The sequence below is a fragment of the Sminthopsis crassicaudata genome, chromosome 5 (assembly GCF_048593235.1).
Source record: "Sminthopsis crassicaudata isolate SCR6 chromosome 5, ASM4859323v1, whole genome shotgun sequence".
NCBI classification, from domain to species: Eukaryota; Metazoa; Chordata; class Mammalia; order Dasyuromorphia; family Dasyuridae; genus Sminthopsis; species Sminthopsis crassicaudata.
Window position 1 is genome coordinate 80,678,232 of NC_133621.1, and position 26,104 is coordinate 80,704,335.

Here is a 26,104-nt window from a genome sequence, read left to right on the forward strand (position 1 = left end):
TATTCTAAATAGGTAATATCCCATTATAACTAATAGCATTACAAAAAGAAGTTTTATATAGCAAAGCTATTTCCACGTTCTGACAGATGGTCCTTGGAAATTGCTTTGTTGATCTGCTTACAACAAACTCTAAAATATCTGTGTACCACAAATGCTTTCTTTGGCCTCTATCCATGTAGCAGTCATTCTTTATATTGAAAGAACCTGACTGAGGGATGCTTTTACTGTAGGCAGGAAGGAAGGCAATTAGGATGAGCCAGTTAATCCTTATGATGAACTCTTGACAAATTCTTTTGTTTTGCCATTAAACAATATTTATAGTTCAAATACTTCAACTACCTGAAAAAAATAATATTCAGAAAATGTATTATCTCCCTCCCCTCACCCCAACAAGTATTATTAAATTATATTTGTCATGTACTGTACTAAGCACTAGATGTTTTTTAGGCAATAATGCAAAAAAAAAAAAATCCAACAACTTGGAGGAGGAAAAAGATGGGGCAGAGAAAAGGAGATATCTCAAAGGCTCTCAGAGCTGGAAAGGACATTACTGGGTCATCGAGTGCACTGCATCCTCTGAATGAGCACATCCTTTTCAAAAGTCTTGACAGGCAGTGGCTACTCAGTGAAAGGAAGAACCCACTCCCTCCTGAGATAGCCCATTACACTTGGGAGTAGTTCTGATCCTTAGGAAATTCTCCTTCTGTCAAGCCAAAATCTGCTATCCTGCAACTTCTATTATTTCTTGCTCTGATTTCCAGATTCAAGGAGAACAAATCTGTTCATTCAATACTTCAAGACATTAGTGAAATCTAGATTTCCCATCCCATCTTGTTGAACATACCTTTTGATAAACTACACTAGGGGTCAGCCAAATATGTGCCACAAGCCAAATTCAGCCTGCTGACTTTTTATACAATCTGGCAAGCTAAGAATGGAAAATACAAAAACCATTCTTAGTTTTCAGGCTACACAAAAACAGGATGGGACTGGATTTGATAATAGTTTGCCCCCTAGACTACATCATCTATCAGTTTAGAAGTTAGGAAGACCATAACAACAGTAATTTTTCTTCTTATTTTCAAGCTTTTTTTTTTCTTTTCAATCCTCTCTAGAAATAGTTCTGAGGCAATTTCTGAGTCCTCATGCTAGTGAGAAGAGAGGAAGCTAGAAAAGTCCCTTTATTTATATTGTGTTCTCAAGGCATACTAAGTACAAAGGACTTTTTTTGTGTGTGTGTTCAATATTCATGGGCATTTAATGCAAAACAATTATAACATTAAACAAACTTACAACATTTTGCATAAGTATTATGTGCTATCATTTATTTTAGAATTTCCCAATTAACCATGACCTATTTAATGGAAAATTAATCTTATGCTGGTCAAAGGCTTCAAAGTACAATGTGAACTCAAATTTATGAAGTCATTACTGTACTACTGTACTCTTTGAGTGCTTGATAAATCCTGAACTTGCTTATTCTACATATTATGAATAATATCAAAGACCTGAGCAGTGTTTAGACCAGCCTCTTCCTCCCTTTAGCAAAAAGACATTTAATAGGTTAATTCCAGGTCACTTGAAGAGGGGTCATTTCACAAATAACCTCAGCATCAGTCTACTCTTAAAACATTTAAGCAGACATCAGATCAAATATCTCCAGTTATAGATAAATAAAGGTCAATGGCCTAGTAAATTTTTAAAAAGAATAGGATCCGTAAACTGTAATATTAATCCAAGGTCCATGAGGAGCTTATAAATCTACATAGAGTATGCAAATGTAGGGAACAGTCTTTCTCCATTCATTCATTCACTCATCTAATGAATATTGATCATAATCAATAATATCAATAATCAATAATATATAATCAATAATCAATAATAAGAGGCTATAAGATATACATACATATATGCATATATATACATATACATACACACATATGAATAGTTATTTAAATGGATACATATCACTGATATGGCTATCCCTTCCTTTGGAACAGATCATAATTTATACAGCCTTATTCATTCTATGTAGGTGTTGACCATATTTGTATAGGTCATAAAGCCCACACAGAGAATCTGCCCCAAGTACCAGAGCTCTCTAAGGCAGTACTTGGGTTATCCATCTGTTTAGCTTCTCTCTCATTATATGATTGCCAGCCCATCTTCTTTTCTGACCACAAACATCATTGCTGTTTTTTCATATACTGTTAAGTTACTAAGTCTTAAAAGTATAAGACTTTTGTAACATCCTATTTGATGCCCTTCTTGGATTTTTGAGGTTGTTGAGAACATGTAATAGTTTACTTTTGCCAACTATATATTTCCATAGACTCTTGGATTTTTCATAATTTTAACTCTTCAATAATTGTAGTGTGTTGTGTTGAGCAATCATATAGCAGGACTGGCTAAATATTGGTTGGTTTATGCATACACACACACACATTTGGTATCAGGGAACAATTCAAGATCATTAAAATTATCCAACAGTTCTCCAGACATATTACAGCTTAATCTCTTCCTCCTTTTCAATTCTGGAACTGATTCAATGTCTCTCTGAAATGTCTGCTAATTTTATATATATATATATAGTAATCCATAGTCTGGAAAATAAGCAATTCTCTTTCTTTTTTCTATATGGATTCTTAGTCAACATACACATATCTATATCCATATATATATATATATATATATATATATATATATATAATATAGCACCTGTCCTCAAAGAGCTTACAATTCAATAAATATTTATTAAACACCTACTCCATGTAGAGTAAAATGCTAGACATTGATTATATAAAAGCAAAACAACAAAATCTCTGAAAGAAGCACTACCTTTAAGACATTTGTGTCTTGGTATAGGAAGGAAGAAATTGCTATGGTGAGTTAAAGTCCTTTCTAGCCTCTTAAACCATATATAGCTTATAAAATTTGTGTCTTTGAAACATACCAAGGAAATCACCCAGGCAGAGAAGACTGGCAAATTATGCAAAGTCAACTCTAGTTACTTTTTCAAAAAATAATTGCAGCTGAAATGTTTGTTCTACCTTGGTTTCACTGTGTAGTCTGGCAAATTGTGCTCAGAGAATGCAAATTAATTAAAATTTAGCCTAAAACCATAATTTAAAAGTGTTTGGGTTTTTAATTTTATAATTTTTCATAATACATGTCAAAGATAAATAAGAAATAGTTTTTATTATTGTTTGTTTGTAAGTCAGCTTCTATTTTGGAATTCTATACCATTTCCCCCCTTCATTTATGGGGCGTTTTCTAAGGTTTCATGTCAATCCTTTTTATTATCTTCTCTATGTTTTCCTTCTGCAATTTGATCCATTCAGATATTTTCAACTTTATATATGGATAGACTCCCAGAGTTGCATCTGTGGCTATTCCCTGAACTACAGTATTATGTATCTGCCATACATTTTCATGGAATTGATTTGCCATTAACTCAAATTAAATATGCCCCAAACTGAAATCATCATCTTTCCCCAACAAAACAGAACAGAACAGAAGAGAACAGCTCTTCCAATTAATTTTCCCACTTAAAAAAATAACTGGCATTCTCCCAGTTACCTTGGCTGTAAACTTCAATTACTCAATTCATTCTTAAATTCAACTTAACAGAAATGCATTAAGCACCTGTGGTGTGCCAGAGAAAATAGAATATAAATTCCTTGTATGTAGGTACTTAGACTTTTCTTGAATTGAACTGAAGAAATTTCAGGAACATTCTGAAGTGGAAACACGGAAGATGTGATCCTTGTCTTCAAGGGACTGTACTACTCCACACATTAAAAGCCTACTAGATTACCCTCTATTTTCTCCAATCTCTGAGAAAACAGTAACTCATCTTACCGAGACCAACCCTTCTACTTGTATCCTGGATCTCACCAAAAAAATCTGACATCTTAATCATTCCCTCATCTTCAAATTTCTTTGCTGCTATCTAAATATCTTCAGATCTTTCCAACCCTAAAAAAAATTTTCTCAATTTTATTATCCCCAGAGGAGATCATCCTGTATCTTTTCTTCCTGTTCTGAGGAACCATATATGAGATCACAGATTTAGAGTTGAAAAGTACTGGGGCAGCTAGGGTGGCGATAGAGAACCATCTCTGCAGTCAGGAGGACCTGAGTTCAAATGTGACCTCAGACACAATATTTCCTAGCTGTGCGACCCTGGGCAAGTCACTTTTAACCTCAATTGCCTCAGAAAAAAAAAAAAAAAAGGAGGCAGTGAGACTGATGACTTTGCACAGCCCTCCCTCACTTAAATCCAATTGCAAGTCATGACAACAACTTTCTGATGTCATGGTCTGTAGCGAGCTGTGGTCTCTAGAAGCTGCCGGATCACTCTCTGGGAAGAGATCTGCTGTGTCTTCTCAAATCTCTCAGACAGATTCTTCTTCCTGTAACGAACCGTTGTCTCCAGGTAGTTGCTGTTAACTCTTGTCCTTAGAAATGACTTCCCTTCCTGCAGAGAGCCCCGTCAAGCCTGATGTAATGCAGAGAGTCTTTTTCTTTCTCTGAGAGCTCTCTTTTATTCTCCCAGAGAATGGGCGTGGGATAATGCAAGGGCTTCTGGGAAGAACCACCCCAGCCAATGAGCTTGCCCCCTCTATCAAGTCAACCTGAGTTCTCACCTTGTAATTGTCCAGAAAACCTGAATTCTCACCTTCTCACTGTCCAGACAACCTCAGTTCTCACTTAGTAATCCTAACATCTCCCCCTTTCTTTTGATTTAGAACATAGGACAGTCATGACCTTGAAACATAAATCCATCAATATGGGAAGTATTACAGATAATTACATAAATGACCTTGAAACATAAATCCATCAATATGGGAAGTATTACAGATAATTACATAAATTACATAAGCATATAGTAACATAGTAACATAACACATGCTAGAAGCATATAACATAATCATAAATTGAAAATTTATAAATGTCCATAAGTCCATTGTCCATTAGTCTCATCTTGTGTGAGGAAGTCCAATGATTCCTGCTGGTTTTAAAGTTCTTTAACAGTCTTCTTATTATCCATGCTCTTTCAGTGTCAGATGTTTCTTAGATCTTCTCCTTTATTTTGAGGTCTTTCTCTTTTTCTGTCTCTCTCTGATGGACAAGGCGAATATGACTCGTTGGCACCCATCTGATTCCTTCTCCTGCTGAAGAAATACAAGCAAACCCTCTCTCCCAGGCAGTTAACCTATCTAATTTCCTTCTATTTACCACTTTCTAAATCTCTTCTCATCATCTGACAATTACATTGGAATTGTTTGCACTGGATACAGCCCTGTTGGTTTAAAAGGTCTGTATTCTCCCCAAGTGTAATCCATTTTTGCAATCTGATTGCCTTTTGACTGACTTATCAGGTAATCCCTTTCTGCCATGTGATTGCTTCTCTGCTGATTGATTAAATCAGAGTCCTGGCCTTCTAAAGGCTCTTTAGGTGTAACATCAGCTGCCATCATGCCCCAAGTCTTTTTTGCCTGGGGCCCTGGACCTGGGCCCCTCATCCCATTTCCCTGAATTATTCTACACTCTGATGCCCAATGGAGTCCTCTGTTGCATTTTGGACATGGGGTTTTAGGTCTTCTTTCACCCTGTCTTCTCACTGTATCTCTATACCTACACTGAGCTCTTAGATGTCCAATTTTTCCACATTGAAAACATCGCCGAGTTTCTCTAGAAGTCCCTTGACAGGAGGGACCCTGTCTTTCCACATTCATCATTGTCCGGGTGTAAAAAGCATTTGTTCCCACTGTAGCACAGCGTCTTATGATCTCCTCTAAAGGAGCATCTTTGTCTAATCCCCATATAATTCTTTTGCAAATCTCATTGGCATTTTCCTTAGCCAGATGTCTGGTCATTATTTCTGTAGCTGAATTTTCTCCAATAGTTCTTTTGACAGCAGTTTGCAAACGTCCCACAAAATCTGCAAAAGGTTCATTGGGACCTTGCTGTATTTTAGTGAAAGCCTCTCCACGATCTTTCTGTCCAGGAAGGACACCCCAAGCTTTTATTGCAGCCTTAGCAATTTGTTCATATATTGTCATGGTATAATTAATCTGTTCCGAATTCTCTCCATACTGACCTTCACCAGCTAAATGCTCAAAAGTGAATTGTGTGTTAACTCCTATTTCCAAATTGCATCTGACTTGAATTTTACATAATTCATGAAATTCCGCAAGCCATAATAAATTTTCTCCAGGTTCCAGACATGTCCTTGCTATGGATTTCCAATCATTCGGGGTTAGGACTTCATAAGACAAACCATCTAGTAACATTTTGACATAAGCTGATGTAGCCCCATAAAGGGTACAACCTTTTTTCAAATCCTTAATTTTATTCAAATCTAAAGGTGCATATCTTCTCCTTTTTTTACCTACAGAATCAATCTCTTCAATCACAGGATATGCATGTATAAAATCACTTATATCCTGTCCTTCTCTCTTAGCTTTAACTAATGCTTTTTCTAATCTTGTCATAGGCTTAGGTTTCTTCACAGGCAATTCTGTTTGTGTTTCTGCCTCTTCCCCTCTTTCTTCCTCCATTTCTGAAGGTGGGGTTGATGCGGGCCTGTCAATAATCTGTTCTCTAGGCAGGGTTGAAGCTTCTTCAAGAGAATCATACCATAATTCCTCATTTAAATCCTCTTGCTCTAGGGAAAGATCTTGATCTTTCCTTTTTTCCTCACACTTCCTCCTCTGTTCATTTTTAAAACTTTTCCTTCTCCTACAACTTGCTTGATAGTTTAAGGCTAATTGAACTATGTTGTAGATATAAAATACTTCTGCAGAAATTGAACGAGGCCCATTTTTTGCTTGAAATTCTTTCATTTCATATCCCACTAGCTTCCATTTATCTACATCTATCTTTTCTTCCTCTAAGAACCAAGGGGATGTGCGTCTTAATGCAGCCAAGAGTTTAGCAATCTGTACCCAGGTTACAAGTAAACTCTGCTCCTCAATTATCTTGATTATACTCTCTATAGTACCACTCCTGAATGGAGCTGAGGTTGCGTCTGGGGCTGAGGTTGAGTCGGCTGAGGTCCAGGGATTGAATATAGCTAACATCTGCCCCATTTCAGCTATAAGAGATTCCTGGTTTAGCCCTTAACAAGTTAAGTTCCTTATTTATCTATTAGCACGCTCACTTAATCTTTAACAAAGTTTCCTCGTTACTCACGGTTCTGGGTCAGAGAGACTGAGATCTAGATTGGAAGCTTTTCCACTGGAATCAGGACTGTGTCTGTCCCTGTTCGGGCGCCAAATTGCAAAGGTCTGGTCTAGCTCTTCTTGTCAGGATAAGCAAAAGTCCTTGCCCCACGTGTGGACGCCAAATGTAGCGAGCTGTGGTCTCTAGAAGCTGCCGGATCACTCTCTGGGAAGAGATCTGCTGTGTCTTCTCAAATCTCTCAGACAGATTCTTCTTCCTGTAACGAACCGTTGTCTCCAGGTAGTTGCTGTTAACTCTTGTCCTTAGAAATGACTTCCCTTCCTGCAGAGAGCCCCGTCAAGCCTGATGTAATGCAGAGAGTCTTTTTCTTTCTCTGAGAGCTCTCTTTTATTCTCCCAGAGAATGGGCGTGGGATAATGCAAGGGCTTCTGGGAAGAACCACCCCAGCCAATGAGCTTGCCCCCTCTATCAAGTCAACCTGAGTTCTCACCTTGTAATTGTCCAGAAAACCTGAATTCTCACCTTCTCACTGTCCAGACAACCTCAGTTCTCACTTAGTAATCCTAACAATGGTCCTCTTTGAAGAGCAAATAACAACCACCATAACCATTTAAGCCATTCCTACTACCTGTTACATACACTCTTTCCTCAGAATCCACTCATAGTTATCTTAACTTTATCCATATCTTGCCTTATTTTTTTAGTAGATAGTTCTATAAATCCTTTCAGCATGACCCTAATCTATATACTGTTCCTTTTTCCAAGCAAAGTCAATGACACTTTATTCAAACTGTTTTGTCTGGAGATAATTCTGTGTGCATTATTTCTTTCATTAGATTAAAAAAATTCTTGAGCATAGATACCTGCTCTATATATCTTTGTGCTCTACTTATAATCCATAACATAGCTCCTTGCAAATACAGGAAACATTCAATCAATATTTAATGAATTATAAATGAATAAAATAACAGCACTAGAAAACTATTGAAAACTATTAAAATTATATTGCAAAGTTTGGTGACACATATTTGTAATTAATCTCTGTAAGGGAGGCTAAGACTGGTAGATCTCTTAAGCTCTAGAGTTTTGTGCCATAGTAGAGATAAAGCCATTTGAATGTCAAGACAACATTAATATAAGTGAGCCCTGCAGTACATCTTTTTTTTTTTTAAAGCACATTCCCTAAGGTCTTGGAGGTTCAATCCTTCAAAACTGCTTACACAAAAAATAAAAATCTTTTTTTTTTAATTCCAAATTCTCTCCCCCCTTTTGCCCCTTCCCCAACCACTGAGAAGACAATTAAAATAATAACTATCATACATATGAAGTCATGCAAAAAAGTGTCCACATTAATCATGTTAGCAAAAGGAAAAAAAAACAAGAAAAATTAAGTGGGGAAAATGCTTTACTATGCACATTAATGCTCTCTGCAGAGGTGGGTTTTTTCAATCATGAGTGCTTTGAAATTGTCTTGGATCATTGTATTAATCAAATATCTAAGTCTTCACAGTTGATTATCCTTACAATATTGCTGCTACTGTATACAATGTTTTCCCAATTCTGTTTACTTTATTTTGTATCAACTCATATGAGTCTTCCAAGGTTTTTTCTAAAATCATCCCCTTCATCATTTCTTACAGCATAGTAGTGTTCTGTCATAATCATATACCATAATTTGTCCAGTCATTCTCCAATTCATACTCTAATCCTTTACAGCAACCATACATGAATACTCTGCATATAAATTAAATAAATAAGGTGACAATATACACCCTTGTATTCCTTTCCCAATCTTAAACCAATTAATTGTTCCATATTTGGTTCTAACTGTTGCTTCTTGACCCACGCATAGATTCCTCAGGAGACAAGTAAGATGACCTGACTGGCATTTCCATCTCTTTGAGGACTTTTCTAATTTTGTGGTGGTCCATACAGTAAAAGTTTTAGTGTAATGAATGAAAAGCAGAAGTAATTTTTGAACTTCCTTGCTTTTTCCTTTATCCAGTAAATGCTGGCAATTTGGTCTCTAGTTCTTCTGTCTGTTTGAAAACCAGCCTTCTCTTCTGATAATTCTTGGGGCATATATTGCTGAACTGCTGTTGCAGAATCTTAAGCATAATTAATCTTCCTGGCACATGAGATAAGTACAATTGTTCAGTAATTTGAACATTCTTTGGCATTGTCCTTCTTTGGGATTATGACATAAATTGAGTTTTCCAATTTGTTAGTATATTGGTGCAGCACTTTAACAGTATCACCTTTTAGGAGTTTAAATAATTCAGAATTCTATCTAGTCTTCTAGTCTTCTGATTCACTAGTCTTACTGATAGTAATGCTTCCCAAGACCCTCTTGACTTCATTCTCCAGATCAGTATACCACAGCCATTATCTGTGTTGTCAGAACTTTCTTGCATAGCTTTTCTGTGTATTCTTGTCACTTCTTCTTAAGCTCTTCTACTTCTGTTAAGTCCCTATCTTTTTGTCTTTAATCATGCCAATTTTTACATGAAATGTTCTCTTGATACCTCTGATTTTCTTGTAGAGATCTTATCTTTCCCATTCATTTTTTTTTGCTCATGTTAGACAGTTTGATAAGCGAAAAGTAGTACCATAGAGTTTTTTAATTTGCATTTCTCCAATTAATGGCAATTTGGAGTGGGTTTTTTTCCCCCATATAATTGTTGATAACTTTGATTTCTTCTAAAAATTGTCTAGTCATAGTCTTTGTTTATCACTCGAGGAAAGGCTCTTATTTTATAAATTTGGCTCCATTTTCTACATATTTGAGTAATGAGGCCTTTGTCAGAGAAACTTAATATAAAAATTTCCCTCTATTCCTTCTAATTTGGGCTGAATTGATTTTGTTTTTCAAATCCTTTTTAATTTCATGTTATCAAAATTATCAATTTTGCTTCCTGTGAGTTTCTCTAACATGTTTGTAGGTGAACTTTTCCTTATTCATAGATCTGAAAAGTATTTTTTCCAGGATCCCCTAATTTAATTATGGCATCAATCGGTATGTTTAAATTATATAGCCATTTGGGGCTTGTCTTGGTACACAGTGAACTATTAGTCTATGCCTAGTTTCAACCAGACTACTTTCTAGGTTTCCCAGCAGTTCTTATCAAATAGAAAGTTCTTGCCCTAGTGTCTGGGATTTTTGGGTTTATCAAAATTTAGATTACTATGTGCATTTGCTTCTTCATATTGTCTCCCATTTTGCTCTATTTCTTAAGCATGACTAGATTGCTTCATCATTCTTAGTAAAAGTGGAAAAGTATTTAACCTTACCTTCCCCTTCAAAATTCTTCTCTAGGTGCCCGTGGGCACCCTATATTTGGATTAATTTAAGCAGATGCTCTGACCCCTCCTTAATTAAGGATTCCCATTGTTGACTTCAAGATACATGCTATTTTCAAGCATTTCTTTCTTATAAACTTGGAATATTAATAGGAAATATGTGTTTGGAATATAGATGCCCTCACTATAGGTGCTCATATAATACTAACTTCAAGAGAATTTGATTTCTTAATGCAATATTCCTCTTTTGAGTCTCAGAGTAATATTGAAGAAAATTATCTTCCTTTAAATAGATTTTTTTTTAACCTTTAAATAGATTTTTAAAAAGTTTACAGCATTCATATAAGAATGATTTATGATTGAGTTATACTAAGCCGAGTCTTACTTTTAGGATCATAGGACTGATCTGGAAAGAAATCTTCATTTTAAAGATAAAGAAACTGAAAACTAGAGATATAAAGTAATTTCCTCAAGATTACACTGAAGTTGCCTACGGAGCACAGTTGGGATGCAAACTAGATACTAAGCCCAGTGTACTTTGCATCATAACTTGGATTTGATGAGAATATGTTTTCATTTGTGTAATTGTAATGTGTAAGAAAACAAATCTTGATTTGCTAAACTTGGTTTACATCCAACTCTTCAGTGGCACATCTGTTTGGGTTTTTTGAAACAAGACACTCTGTATTCAAACCACATATTATATATTTATTACATGTTGCCAGGTAATATTTTCCTTTGTAATTCTTTATTTTTATGTGGTTCTACTGTGGCTTTTTTCCAACTGGATTCAGTCTATTTTAGTTTGTAAACTCCTGAAGGTCAGCCATTATGTCTATTTAATTTGTTTTTAACCTTGGCTAACACATTGTATACATATGTATGAAATCAGTAGAATCATAATTCTAGAAATGAAGGTCCTTCAAAAGATAAGCTACTCAGTTCCCTTCATTTTGCTGATGAGAAAACTGAGGCCCAGAAAGATTAAATGAATTATCCAGGTATTAAGAGATGGTCAAGATTTGAATCCATGTCTTTGTCTGTAAACCCAGTGCTCTTATTGATGATGACATTGATGATGCTCTTATTGGATGAAGATGATGAAGTCCATTATAATCACAAATGTTGTTTACCTTGAAGCATTCTGGCTGACCAAAGCAAATAAGTTTCTTATTGAATATCAAGTCAGCACAAATATATTAAGAACCTACTATGTCTAAGGCATTGTGGTGGGTACTAAAGATACAGAGATAAAATTTAAAAATAATCTCTGTCCTCCAAAAGCCCATATCTGACCGAAAGAACTTATCTGCTGATATTATGGTTCAATTCAATGATCAGGAGCTTTTGAGATGGCAAGAGAACTCTATTTCAGTGTAGGTAGCCAAAACCCTCAGTACTTAGGCAACCTAACAGATCAACCCTTTAAGAAAATGATGGCAAAGAAGATGACCTGTAGCTCCTGAGATAGAAAAGATCTGGATGGCACAATGGTTAGAATACTCAACTCCAGATTCAAATTTGGCCTTAGATACTTACTGACTGTATGATCTCGGGCAAATCACTTCAATTTCTCGCTACTAGTGTCCTCATCTACAAAATAGGAATAATATTAGCATCTTTATCCAAGGATTAAAGAAAAGAGATAATATTTATAGAGCTTTTTTTTGCAAATCTTAAAGGGCTTTTATAAATGCTATCATGAGTATTGTTGTTGCTAGGGAGCATAGGATAGGGCACTGACAGATCCAGCAATTCAAGCCTTTAATTGAACCTAGTCTACAGCTCCGGCAAAGTCAACTGACCCATAATATTAATCATAGATAGAATGATAGCCACTTTGAATGTTAGGGGACAGAAAGATATTTATGCCCTTAAGTCAATTCCCTGGGTTACGTGTCCCTGGGTTACGTGTAGGAAAGCAATATTTCAGATCTCTTCTCAAGAAAGGAATAAAGATAGTAAAATCACTGTACTGGGCTCTCCATAGTATGGCATCCTTAATCCTGGGACCTGATCTGGCAGTGCTAGTGGATTCAGACTCAGGACCATAGCTCAACAAGGAGTTAGCCAGATACAAGAATCAGTTGGTCAATTGTCATTATTAATATATCAGGACCAGACTTTCTAGTTCACTGCACCAAGTATCTTATAAGGGGAGGGCACTCTTTTATGAATCAGGAAACAACTCAAAAAATTAAAATGCAGGTATTTGCAAACCTAAATTTACTTCTTCAGACATGTTTCTACTCTTGATTCTTATTTTTAATACTCCAAAATTAAATGGAACCGAAAAAATAAAGTGATATAATTTCCATAAAATCATTGCTGTTGGTTTTCTTTTGAGAAAGAATTTGAGAAATAACTATGATATGATGATTTTTTTTATTCATACAGTGTTTTTGCAAATCATTTTAACATTTATATCTTGACTCTCTCTTTATGACTTCACTCATTTAAACTGTTTTTTATTTGCTTGAGTGAGCAACCACCTCCTCACTTCCTTTATCTCTTTTTAAATTTTTTACAGCATGTAGTGGAGTCTGGGACAACATTACATGCTGGCACCCTGCTGATATTGGAGAGACCGTCACAGTTCCATGTCCAAAAATATTCACGAGTTCAAACAACAAACCAGGTAGAGTATGTTTTTGTTGAGAATTCTTGGGGCTTTCCAGAGTGCTATTTTCTGTAGATACTGTGGATCCTGGAAAGGCAAAAAGAAACCAGAATGCCAGACCCTTTGGGTATTTATTACACCAAGTTAAAATGAGGATCAGCTTTCACCTGTATTTTTATAAATGTTAGTTCTAGAGAGAACACAAAGCTTGCTGCTTGGGATCATTCACCTCATACAAATCAGAGGAAGACACAAAAAAACATTGTCCAGGAGGAGATGGTATTTGAGTAGCATCCCTTTACAATCAAGGCTAAATATCTAATTCTATATATTTATATCTGTTTACCTATAAGGTATATGTGTGTATGTATATGTATATTTATAATTTATGGTATGTGTGTGCATATATATGTATATATGTACATATACCCAATTATTTATGCATATACATTGAAGAAATATGTATATATAAATGTATCTATATAAAAATTCATATTTATATGTTTATACATGGAAATAGAGACAACACTGCCAGTGGATAGCAATAGCTAAACTTTATATAGCATTTTCAGATTTACAAAGAGTTTTAAATATATTTATTTTATATATTTTAAATATATTTAGTGGTTCAATATTGCCCTAGATGTGAAATAGATACTGTAGGTATTATTATCCTCATTTTTTCTGATGAGGAAACAGCCTCAGAACTCAAATGGTATTCTTAGTAAGTAGTAAAGTCATTATTCAATTCTTAGTTTTCTGACTGCAAATTCAGGGCTCTTTGCACTATACCAGGATAGCTTCCAGTAGAGCAGAAGGCAACCACAATAAGAATGTGAACTTGACTTTGATGTACAACCACTGATCTTAAATAAGAGCTTGTCAGTCCATTTCTCTGATCAGACAAAATAGTGGAGTTAGAGATATCATGAGATCCCAGAGGGAAGTCCTTCAGTTGACTTTACATGAGAGTGGAATGAGAGTGCAAAATTTTAGTCACCTTCAATGTCAGTATTATGGAATCAGTGGTAATATATGGATGGACTGACTCCTAAATATTAGTGATTAGGAGAATTTGTCATTTTCTAGAATGCAGACATATTGTTTGGTTGATTACTTGTTGTCCAACTCTTCATGAACCCATTTGGGGTTTTCTTGACAAAGATATTTCTTTCTCCAAGTCATTTCACAGATAAGGAAACTGAAGAAAACAGGATTAAATGACTTGCCCAAGGTCACAGATGGTAAATATCTGAGGTCACATTTGAACTCAGGTTTTCCTGACTCCATGGTCAGAACTCTATCCCCTAGGCTACCTAGCTGCCCAGAATGTAGGCTACCACTTATCAGCTAGTTTAATGTCCACCCTTAGCCCCCCATTTCACACCTTACTTTAGTTGAAATTGTATTTTTTTCTCTGGCCTTCTGTAGAAATTCTCAAAGTGTTATTATGATCAGGTAAAAGAACTGCCTTCTTGGGTTTTGTAGCAAATTGAGCATCCCTAAGCAGTGAGTTTCAAATGAGCACATCATCTATTTCTTTTTCTCTGTCTTTATTTCTGCTTGTGTATTATTCTAGCTCACGTCCCTATCCTTACCTTAGGCTTTCAGTATCTATAACAGACAGAAGACTGCCTGGGGAAATAAAAGGCAAATCCTGAGGTCTTTAGCACTACTAGAAAAGACAGAGATGCAATTAATTTTTATTTTAGGTAAATGATGAAAGGAAATATTTTTGTAGGTTCAATAATGCTGCTTCAGGCTGAATAGAGGTTGATAAGGATGATTTGGTTCGAGGATGAAAGGAAGTAGGTAGGATAAGTAAGAGGGCTTGTAGGGAAAGTTTGAAGAAGATAGCAACCATATCTCACTATTTTTCTTGCTTCCAACATCCATTAGAGTAAATCTTCATTACAGCACATCTGTCTATTGCCAAATCAGCATTTAAAGGACTTAGGAAATCATAAGTATGTTAAGTGTATGCTGAGTTGTTGTATCTATCTACATTAAGATCAATGATCATTTTCCAGGTCTGAGAACCTGAGAGTAGCTGAGTTTTTATGAATCCCCATCAAATCAATAATAATCCTATTGAACAATTTAGGCTGAAGATTATTGTTCTAATATTTTTTTTATTATTTGGCATCACCTGGACTCTTTCTAATATTGTTTTGTGGCATTAAAAGGCTGTTACAAGGATTCAAAAGCAGTCCAGTGATTTTCAAATTGGCTCATACCAAAATAATAGGTGCTATGGTAGTCTTTTGCAAGCATCTAGGCAGAAGCAGGCTGGGGTTCCAAGGAACCTCATGAAACCTCTGAGACCTTAGTTGTCATTTTAAATAACAAGCCTTTGGTTTTTAATAATAATATTCTTAATATTGATCTCATAAAATTGACATACATGGCTTTGTCAACTAGTCAACAAGCATTAATGAAATATCTACTATTTGTCAGGCTCTGAGTTAGGTTCTGGGAATAAAAGAAAGGCAAAAATAGTTCCTGCTTTCCAGGAACTCACAGTTTTAAAACAATTAAAGATGGGAAACTTTAAAATGCTACAGCTATCAATCTGAATATGTTTTGAAATATTATCAGTATTCTAATCAAATATAATATATTCAATGCTTTTTGTTTTAAAACAAAAAAATATGGCAATAAATTATCTCTATTGCTATTAGGGGAATGGAATGGATTAAGGGGGAAGAGCTTTAGAACAGCAAAACTTTTTGAATCTCTCTAACAAAATTAATGCATAATGACCTATTCTGCCAAGGTATCTTTCCAAAATAAAGATTGTAAAATATATATGAAATAGGGATAGAACTGGATATACCAAACTCTCATATAAGAAAATTCTTTACCAATGCAAATCACTATCTTTTCTACAACTTATTATTTTAGAGAGTTACCTGGGACAAGATATATAAAGGGAGATGGCTATAAGATGGGGGGGGGGGATATCCCAAACAACAGATAAGAGTTCCAGGTTTGGCATCAAGAAGAAGCATTTTTCTATGTTCAAATCTGGCTTCAGACCTTTACTACCTGTGCAACTCTGGGCAAGTCACTTAACTCTGTTTGCCTCAATTTCCTCATCTTCAAAAAGGGTTGGAGAAAAAAAATATGGCAAACCACTCTAGCATCTTTGCCAAGAAAACCCCAATTTGGGGTCACAAAGTACCAGACACAATTGAAAAGTAAATGAACAACAACAAAATCTTAACTAGCAGACCCACCCATTTTCTCCCACAAGTCTCATGCCTTGAGACTAGCTACACTAGTTACAGATGGATAGGTCAAGGTCTCAAATCCAAAAGAGAGAACCTGTTATGGCTCAGAGCAGTGCAAATGGCAATAGAACAAGGAGATTGTTATACAGGTCATTAACACTATGTATGATCTTCCATAATCGCTTCCCTTTTCTTCATGTCAGCTGTCTCTTCAATATGAGGGGGTTAGATGCTAAGCTCTCTAAAGACAAATATTCTCTGAATCTAAGAGTACCAAATCAGGGCAAGGAGGGAAGAATCCATCCCACAAACCCTAGGATGATCTATTTACTATCACTTTTTCACAAAAAAAGTTTTGGACTCATAAAGGCATATCAAGTCAGCAGGCTCTTTTTTCACAAAATCCTTCCACCAAGCCTTCTTCAAGCAAGAAGACTAACACTTGGTCTTCAAAGGCTGTGACAACAGAAAGCAAAGTCTAACCAGGTCTATAAGGTGGAAAGAATTAAATAAAAAGACTTATTTTAATCTATTCTTTTTGAGATTATTCCTTGATTTTTAAGGCTTTTAGAGAATTTTTGGTCTTTTAATAGTCAATAAACATTTTTAAGCACTACCATATACTTATCCTGTTTTCAAGGAACTTACAATAGAAAGGGAAAAAAGCAATTTATACAAGGAAGGTAAAAAACTAAGGACAGGAGATCATGTTAGCCAGTTCAGAGGGCATGATGGAGTGAAGGTTGGTGGGAAATGAAGAGATGACCAATAGTGTCTTGTACCATTCTTTACAATTTATATTGCACTTTCCTTAGAACAACCTGGTGGGGTAAACAAGTGAAATGTTTTTACATATGGCAAATTTTACATATGGGAAAGCTGAGGCTCAGAGAAGTTAAAGGGGTTTTTATATAGTACCAAAGCTATTAAACACCCAAATTGGGACAATGTGAGGTTTTCTAACTTTAAGATCAGTGATCTGGTCACTAAATGTTTTAGGCTGGGGTCACTCAACATTATACACACCTGACTAGTTTAAGCTCGCATGCATAAAACATGCCTATTTATAGGTTTTATTGAGTGTGTTTGGTAATTCTAGACTGAAGCTGTTACTAAGCAGAATGACTGGAGCTTTCTCTTAATGTGTACACATCTAGAGAGGGAGGCTACAGTGTACTTAAGTGCTCTCCAAGGTGCTTCTCCAGGCATCTGTCATCTCGCCTTGTGGTTGTCTACGACCTGCATAATTTCTGGGCCACCTTTCCCTAGACTACTATTGCCCAGATAACTGTCCTAGGGCCCACTATTCTCCATCTACCTACAAATTGGAGGCAGGTATGCATGGGGCTGTCCACTCTTGGAAAAACTGCATCTGAATAGACTGAATTTTCCTCAAGCACTAGGATTCCTAGTTACAACTGTGTCCCATATTTCCTTGTACATTACATAGTATCAAATGCTACTATTAGTTCTCTGCTTTGTTGGTGAACCGTGAGGTGAGAAAGGGAAGCATTTTGTTGATGCTTTTTCTTTTTACACCATAGTTGTTTTCCAATATGACAATCACACACACACACACACACACACACACACACACACACACACACACCATAGGAATAAAGGAAAAAGTTAAGCTAAATCAATCAAACATCCACCATATCTAAGGGTGTAGGGACAAGTTATTTTTCCAGGATTATGGTGCAGTCTTTCAGAGGCATCTCTATCAAATAATGGACATTAGACACTTTCATATCTATGGTATTATGAACCCTTTACTTGTTCATTCACGTATCAGTATACTTTCTGTGGAACCTGTACAATGGATGCTAGGTCCCAAAAGCAATAGCGCACCTCTTTGTTTTCTAAGAAGGGAAGGAAGGGATGGACCCAGACTATTTCTTTGTGAATAGACAATGGGAACTGAGAAGCAAGTTTCCACTGAGTCCAATTAAGAAGGGAAAGTACACCTAATGAGAATACATGAAGAGGCTCATAATCACACATTAAAGTTTTCTAATACTTGACTTAGAAGAAAATTCTGGGGTTTTCTCTGTCACAAATTCAGGCTCTCAAAATTGGAAGGAGCCTCAGAGGCCACCTACTGCAATCTACACCTGAACAAGAATCCTTTCTACAAAATAACTGACAAACTGTCAGTTTGCCTGGAGATCTCTAAGAGGAAAGAACCCAATATTTGCCAAGGATATTCATTCTATTTTGGGGTAGCTTTTTTATGTTCATCATGCCCAGGGAAGAATTAAGAGAATTATTCAGGGGACTGGAGCAAGATAATAATAATCTGAACATCCTCTCTCCTGCTATGCTTTTTTCCCCTTCTAGCTTGCCCTTCCCACTTTCTGGTTCTAATGAGAAGCATAATGGGTAGGATTCAGGCAGTAGGAGTGAGAAAAAGTAACTGCCAGGAGCCAGAATAATAGGCCAGCTTCTTAATTGGCTCCTGAATAATCAGAAGGCAGCTATAGATGTGTTTCGGATTATGATCAGTACAGTCTTCAAAGCTCACCAAGAATCCATCATTTGTCTGCAGCTGATTGAAGTATTACTAATGGATACCCTTTGACAAACCTATAGATTAAATGGCTGAATTTTGTATTACAGGAAATATCAGCAAAAACTGTACTAGTAAGGGATGGTCAGAGATCTTTCCAAATTTCTTAAGTGCCTGTGGCTATGGTGACTCTGAAGATGATAATAAGGTAAGATATGTTCACTGTCTGTTCCTTCATGCTTTATTTTGTGCTGTTCCTTTATGTATCCTGAAAGGCCCTGGAAGCATTAGATCTTTTCTTTCATCTTCTGACCTTGTTTAGAATACCCTGACTTTTATTCAGGAACTAATAAAGTACATTCATATTAGCTCAGTGATTAAATAAGAATTTAAGTTTAACTGCTTTCTCTCTTTATTTGATTTTATGATAACTGTTTGTTGACACCAGGTATGATGGTGCACTCCTGCAATTCCTGCTGTTGGGAGGTCTGAAGCTGGTGAATTGCTTGAGTTTGGAAATTCTAAACTATAACAGAGTTTAGGGCTTAAGCCAACGTGTCTATACTAAGTCAATCACTAACAGGGTGAGTCCCCGAGAACAAAAGATCCGTAAGTGCTTTATGCACAGAAAATCCAGAACAGGTTAGAACTTCTATGTTGATCACTATTGGGGTAGCATAAGTAAAAATCACTTAATTTCTAGCCTGGAAAAAATAAAAAGACCTAATATTTTAAAAAGAAAAAAAATGACTCATTTTGAGGAGATATAGTCAAATTACTGAAGGTATAGGATTATATATAAAATGAAAAACTGTGGATCAGCCTATGACCTAGAAACAAAATTAGATTAAATTAGATTAGAAACAGATTTAAGAAAATATAGTGAACTCTGAACTATCCTTTGGAATTCTGACAAACTTTCCAAATGAAAAACTATGAGAAGAGATATTACTCAATAAAGTTCATTGTTCACGCTACTAGTATTTCTACCTCTCATTTAAAACTATACTCCAGTTTAGAATTTTAACTAATTGTTACATTATTTCTTTCCTTGGTCCCAATTGTTCATGAGCATAAGAAGTAGTCAAGAATAGACTGTTCTTTTGCAAAACTATGAGGTAACGTGAGTCAGGCAATATATTGCTGCTGCCAGCAATGCCTATCTAAAATCGGTGACTCAACAGGTAACTTTTCTCCTTCAGGACTACCTTTCTTTGCCAGCAGAGTTTTCACAGAAGTTATAAAGGTATTATATTCTGCATGAAACTTTCCCAAAGTAATTAAGTTATTTATAAGTAGCTTAGGATTTTTTTTCAATAAGAGTTGTTATGTCAAAACTCCAAGTCTGGTTAAAACAAAACAAAATAAAACAAACAAAAAAACTCTACTCAGGAATTCTGTCAGCGTAAATTTTCCCAGCAGTTGCCCTTGGGCATCCTGCTCTTACTATATTCTCTCACTTTAGATTTTGCAGAATTTTCAGGTTATCTTGCTTGATTACCAGAAAGTGAATCTTTATGTGCCTTCACAGTAGGTACATCTAAACTGCTATATTCACATTCCATTTTCTTCATAGTATGATTGTGAAAGGCTAAGATTTTATAAACCATTTTTAAGGTAGCAGTTATGCCTTTAATACAAGATGATGAAGATGTGACATAATGTCAATCATATTAGGACAGAGCACATTAAGACCAGTTTAAAGATATCAAAGATTCTTGGGCTTACCTACCTCAATCCGTGTATTTTTAAATCTCCTAAATATGGAAAAATAAAATCTGATTCCAGTGATGTTTTACTACATGTTTTAATTTTCCTTTTGTCTACTCCCATGAGTTCATCCTCTTTCTAGTCTAGTCTTATCACTAACTCTACTCCTTTCTAACTTTTCCCTTTTCTTCTTTAGAATATGAAAGTGTTTTGGATTATCAGTGCTTCTTACCTACTCTGAAGTAGAAATACAAAGAAATTTTAGCCATTCTTGCACTTCTCATGCAATTTAAGGCTAACAACTTTATTACAAATTATTAAACCCTGGGAAAAGAAACATTAGATTAAGGAGAATATAGTTGGCTCTGAACTATCCTTTAGAATGCAGACAGACCTTCCCACCCACTGTCAGGAAGGCATGTGGACTAAGCTCTTCTTGTGTTGATAATGAATTTAAGTTGCAGCTGACCCACTTCTCACCCAATTTCCTTGGGTCTTTCCCATATATGGATGTTCTGTAGTCATGGAATCTATATAAATAACTGTTCCATACTGGACTAACCTAATCCTTGTTAACTTTACTCTTTATTCAGCTAAGCCAACCAGTCACAAATAACAAGCAAATGGTACTTTAGCCAATTAAGTTCTATTTCTATGCACATACTTCATTATCAGGGTATTAACCAAGAGTATTTTAGAGTATTTACTGAATACTTTCTATGTGCCAAGCCCTGTAGATTACACTAACCTATTATGTCTGGAAGAGACAGACAATTCTTTCATTGCTTGGCAAAGAATATGGTTCAGTTCAACATTAACAGGCTTTTATGTTCTTCATAGTCAAATATTCATGAGGAAAAGGTGGGTGGGGTTTTTCCCCAGTCCTTTAATAGAAAATTCACAGTGGTGGTGGCTTTTTGGGTTAGATTTTCAGGTAGAATGGAGTCAACACATTTTTTGTAAGTAATATCTAAATTGTCTGGTAGCAATGAATATAAGTTCTATTATTATTGAAGTAATGCCATATTTTTTGTTTTACAAAAAACAATCTCCTACAAGAAAATTTGTGTTAAAAAGGTGGCTGTGTTTTTGAAGTAGTGGGACTGAGTTACATGAGGGAGAAATTCATGTTTAAACATTCTGGTAGCATTAACTTGCCCTTTTTTTGTGTGCAAAAATCACCATTAGTGTTTCTCATCCAATACATTTGACTTTAATTTTCTTCCTAGTAACTCAATTCCATTCCAACCCCACTCTAGTAAGAAAAATCTGAGTTTTAATTCCACCTCAATCATTTTACTAGCTATGTAACCCTGAACAAGTGAGTCACTTAACTTCTCTAGACCTCCTTATCTATAAAATTGGGATTAATAATAATACTCACCTCCCAGGATGACTGTGAGAAAGACCTGAGGAATAGTCAACATGGTTTTTGCTGCCTGACAACTTCAGAAGAAATGCAGACATGGATACAGCATATGTCCACTTGACTAAGGCCTTTGATGCTATCAGTTATGAGGACTTGTGGAAGATAATGGCAAAATCTGGTCTCTCAGAGAATTTCATTATTATTGTAGGGAAATTCCATGATTACATACTTATATAGGTTCTGGATAAAGGACTGTGTTCTAATACTTTCACAGTCACTAATAGAGTAAAGCAGTGCTATATGTTTGTTTCCCTGTATTTCAGCATGATTTTTTTCAATGAGAATGAAAATGTCATCATGATCAACTATCGCACGGATGGCAAACTAATCTGAAAAGACTATGTATAAGCCAAGTTTAAGATGGAGGGAGAATTGATGTGAGATATTTTTGCATAGATGGTAGCTTGTTCAATGTATCCTATAAGGCTGAGATTCTCTGCTGCTTGTGCTAATTTTGGCCCGACAACCAACACCAAGAAAGCAAAGGTTCTCCACCAGAGAACACTTCACTATCCGTTCGTGAAACCATTGGTGACAGAAAAGGGAGAAATTTTGAATGCTCTCTTACCTTGACTGTATATTTTCCAGGGATGTCCACACAGGTGTTGATATTGATGCATGCATTGCCAGAACTAGCTCAGTGTTTGGGAACCTCTGAAAAAAGTGTGAGAGAGAAAGATATTAGTCTGCCTACCAGACTGAAGGTCTACAGAGGCATTGCGCTGACCTCACTGTATAACTTAGACAATAGAACCTGGACAATATACCAGTGTCATCCATGAAAATGGATCACTGTCATTTGAATTGTTTTAGAAGATTCTAACATTTACTTGACAGGATAAAGTACTGAACACCAAAGTATTTTCCTGAGTTGAACTGCCAAGCACTCAAACTCTACTACAGAAAGCAAAACTCCGATAGACTGGTTATATTGTTCAAATGTTAAACATAAGTTTGTCTAAAAGTCTCATTTTTGGATAATTTGCACAAGACAAACGCTCACATGGTGGTTAGAAGGAGTGGTACAAGAATACTCTCAAAGTCTCTCTGAAGAACGTTAATATCAATTGTGAAACATGGGAGACACTGGCACAGCATTGCCCAGCATAGCAAGCCCTCATCAAAAAAGGTCCTGTGCTCTATGAACAGAACACAGTAGCACAAAGGAAACATGGGCTGCACAAATTCAGAGACCTCTCCATTCCAAATGTCATAATGAACTACTGGTACCCAATGTGTGATAGAGCCTCCTGAGATTATACTGAACTGACTGGTCAGTTGAGCACACTGGGATGTTCCAAATATGTGGTGTTATTTGTTCTTTTTGATTACAAAAGATGAATAACAACACTATGGGAACCAAATGAAATAATTTATGTTAATTGCTTTTCAAACCTTGAAGCACTATATAAATACTAGTTATTATTAATTATATTATTAAGTAGATATAATTATTAATAAATTGCTATGTCCAATAGGACATCACTTCTATTTTAATATCATGTTACATCTTATAATAATTAGTAATAACTTTAAATTTGAGAGTTGGAAGGAAGCTTATAAATGCTACCATATAAACTGTTTCCTATGGTTCTTCCTATGGTATAGGAGAAATAATACTGAATTTGGGAATCAGGAGAGCTGAGATCTAATTCTAGCCTTGCAACTGTCTATTCCTAACTCTCTCTAATGATTTGGGGTGAGGGGAAAGAAAAGGAAACAGGAGGTCCCAAGGGACAGAACAGTAAGAAGTCTGAGGGCTCTGGTAAGATCCCCTTTTTAAGACTTTGGGAGAAGTATTCAGAGGGTTTCCCTTCTAAACAAGCCTTCTAAACTCATTAAGCTTCAGTTTCTCTATCTATCTCCCACTAACACAGGATAATGATGGCAACAATCTCAGTGGTTCCTTATGCTGCTACAAGAGGTGTTGTGCATGCCACTATGCCAGTTGTTAAAATTCTGCATGTCTCTCTAATGATTTGGAGTGAGGGGAAAGAAAAGGAAACAGGAGGTCCCAAGGGACAGAACAGTAAGAAGTCTGAGGGCTCTGGTAAGATCCCCTTTTAAGACTTTGGGAGAAGTCATTCAGAGGGTTTTCTTTGCAGCTTCTCCATATTCTTTTCTAGGGATGTCTCCTGTACTAGCTCCAACTCCAGCATAATATACTACTGCTACTTAATTGAAGGGATTATTTATGCTTTCAGCCATGACCTGACTGTTATGGTTTTTTCCCAGAGTTTCTTCTGTAAATATTTCCATATTTCAAAGATTTGTGGCTTTGTCATTGTGAGGACACTCCTAATTGGTGGCAGGATAGATGGCCTCAGAATTGCTGAGAATAATAGTCACATCAATTTGTGATCAACCAAATGCCCAAACCCTCCAAATTTAGCCAAGGTTTTTCTTGATTGACAGGTGCACTGTCCAGTACCAGACAAGTTTCTTAGCCTTTTTCACCTTTAAAGGACATGAGGAACCTTGTGCTTCATTGGTATAGTCTTGGGAACTCTCTATAACGTGCTTAGCACAGTTCCTAGTGCTTAATAAATGCTTATTTAATCTATCCATATATTCAACTCAGAGTCATCTCTGTGTTATATGCCATCAAAGAGAACTTTGATGAAGGTCTCAAGAAATATTTGTTAATAAATAGGAATTTCAAAGAATGGTTTAGAAATCTTTTCATTCTGGGTACACAGAAATATTTTCCTTATTCTATACATTGAACAACCAGTCTTTCAATACTTAACTGAGAGTTCCATATCTGAGTTGGAGAATACAGAATAGAATGGGGAGGACATTTTACTAAGAATGAACCAGCTCTGATATATGCTACTAGACAGTACAAACCAAATGTTACCTATAAATACTTATAGAGGTAATAAACTTAAAGATGTAAGGGACCAGATGCCATCCAGTCCAATACCCTCATTTTTTTGAGCAAGATGATATGATTTTTAAAATTATTATAGCTTTTTATTGACAAAACATATGCATGGGTACTTTTTAACATTGACCTTTGCAAAAACTTCTGTTTCAACTCTTCCCCTCTTTCCCCTCACCCCTTTCCCTAGATGGCAGGTACATGTTAAATATGTAAAAGTATATGTTAAATACAATATATGTATACATATTTATACAGTTCTTGCTACACAAGAAAAATTGTATTTAAAAAGAAGGTAAAAATAACCTGGGAAGAAAAACAAAAATGCAAGCAAACAATAACAGAAAATGCTATGTTGTGGTCCACACTCATTTCCCAGTGATCTTTCCCTGGGTGCAATACCCTCATTTTATAGATGATGAAATGAAGCACTGAAAGGGAATGTGACTTCTCCAATGACACAAGGAATAAGTGATAGAGCTCGGTTTTGAACACAGGTCCTCCAACTCCAAAGCCAGTACTCTTTAAATATAAAAAAGTAAGTGGCTTGCTCCCCATTCTACCCACCATTTATTCAGTCATTGGTATTTTTGGTGAATGTACTTGGAAAATTCTTCTGTTTCCATTTGTGGGAAAATATATCACTTTCTCTGCTTGAAAATTACGGAAGAGATTTCCTCCCTCTGTCTTTTTTTCTATTTTGGAGAACCAAATTTTTTCTTAATTAGATAAATCAAGGAATCTGCAAATACTATAAATGTATATTCCCTACTGATGGATTAAGAAATCAAAACATCTTAGTGTGGGAAAGGGGGAGAAAATGATGGCACAAAACCGAAGCTGGATAGTTTTATTTAAATATCTTTCCTTGTCTATTTTGAGCTGGGAAAATAATTAATGCATGAAGTGCTTGATTACATTGAAGTATCACTTGAAAGAAGGAGTAAACAATCAAAATATAGCACACCAGAGCTGCACATCCGCTGTTATACTAGATTGAAGATCTCTAGCTTCCAAAAAGGAAATTGTACTCAAGCTTCTGGGGAAATTGGGCCATACTGTTAGAAATTAAGTTTGGATTGAGAGAGGAGGAATAAAATAAAAGTGAAGTTTTTGTGGAATATTAAATTTGTATCTGAGAACCTCAGCTATAGGTTCACAATATAGATTTAGTTGATTCTAGAGGGATCTTCTCACAGATACCCCGGCACTTAACACAGTGTCAGGT

General features: G+C 35.8%; 1 protein-coding gene across 1 annotated transcript in view; it reads left to right on the forward strand.

Annotated features, from left to right (window-relative positions):
- VIPR2 (vasoactive intestinal peptide receptor 2) overlaps nt 1-26,104 on the forward strand; it is a 140,773-nt gene that overhangs the window by 35,789 nt on the left and 78,880 nt on the right. Inside the window, exons 3-4 of the mRNA XM_074267293.1 lie at nt 13,022-13,129; nt 18,964-19,061. Of these exons, the coding sequence (XP_074123394.1) occupies nt 13,022-13,129; nt 18,964-19,061 (206 nt within the window). The remainder of the gene's footprint in view (nt 1-13,021; nt 13,130-18,963; nt 19,062-26,104) is intronic.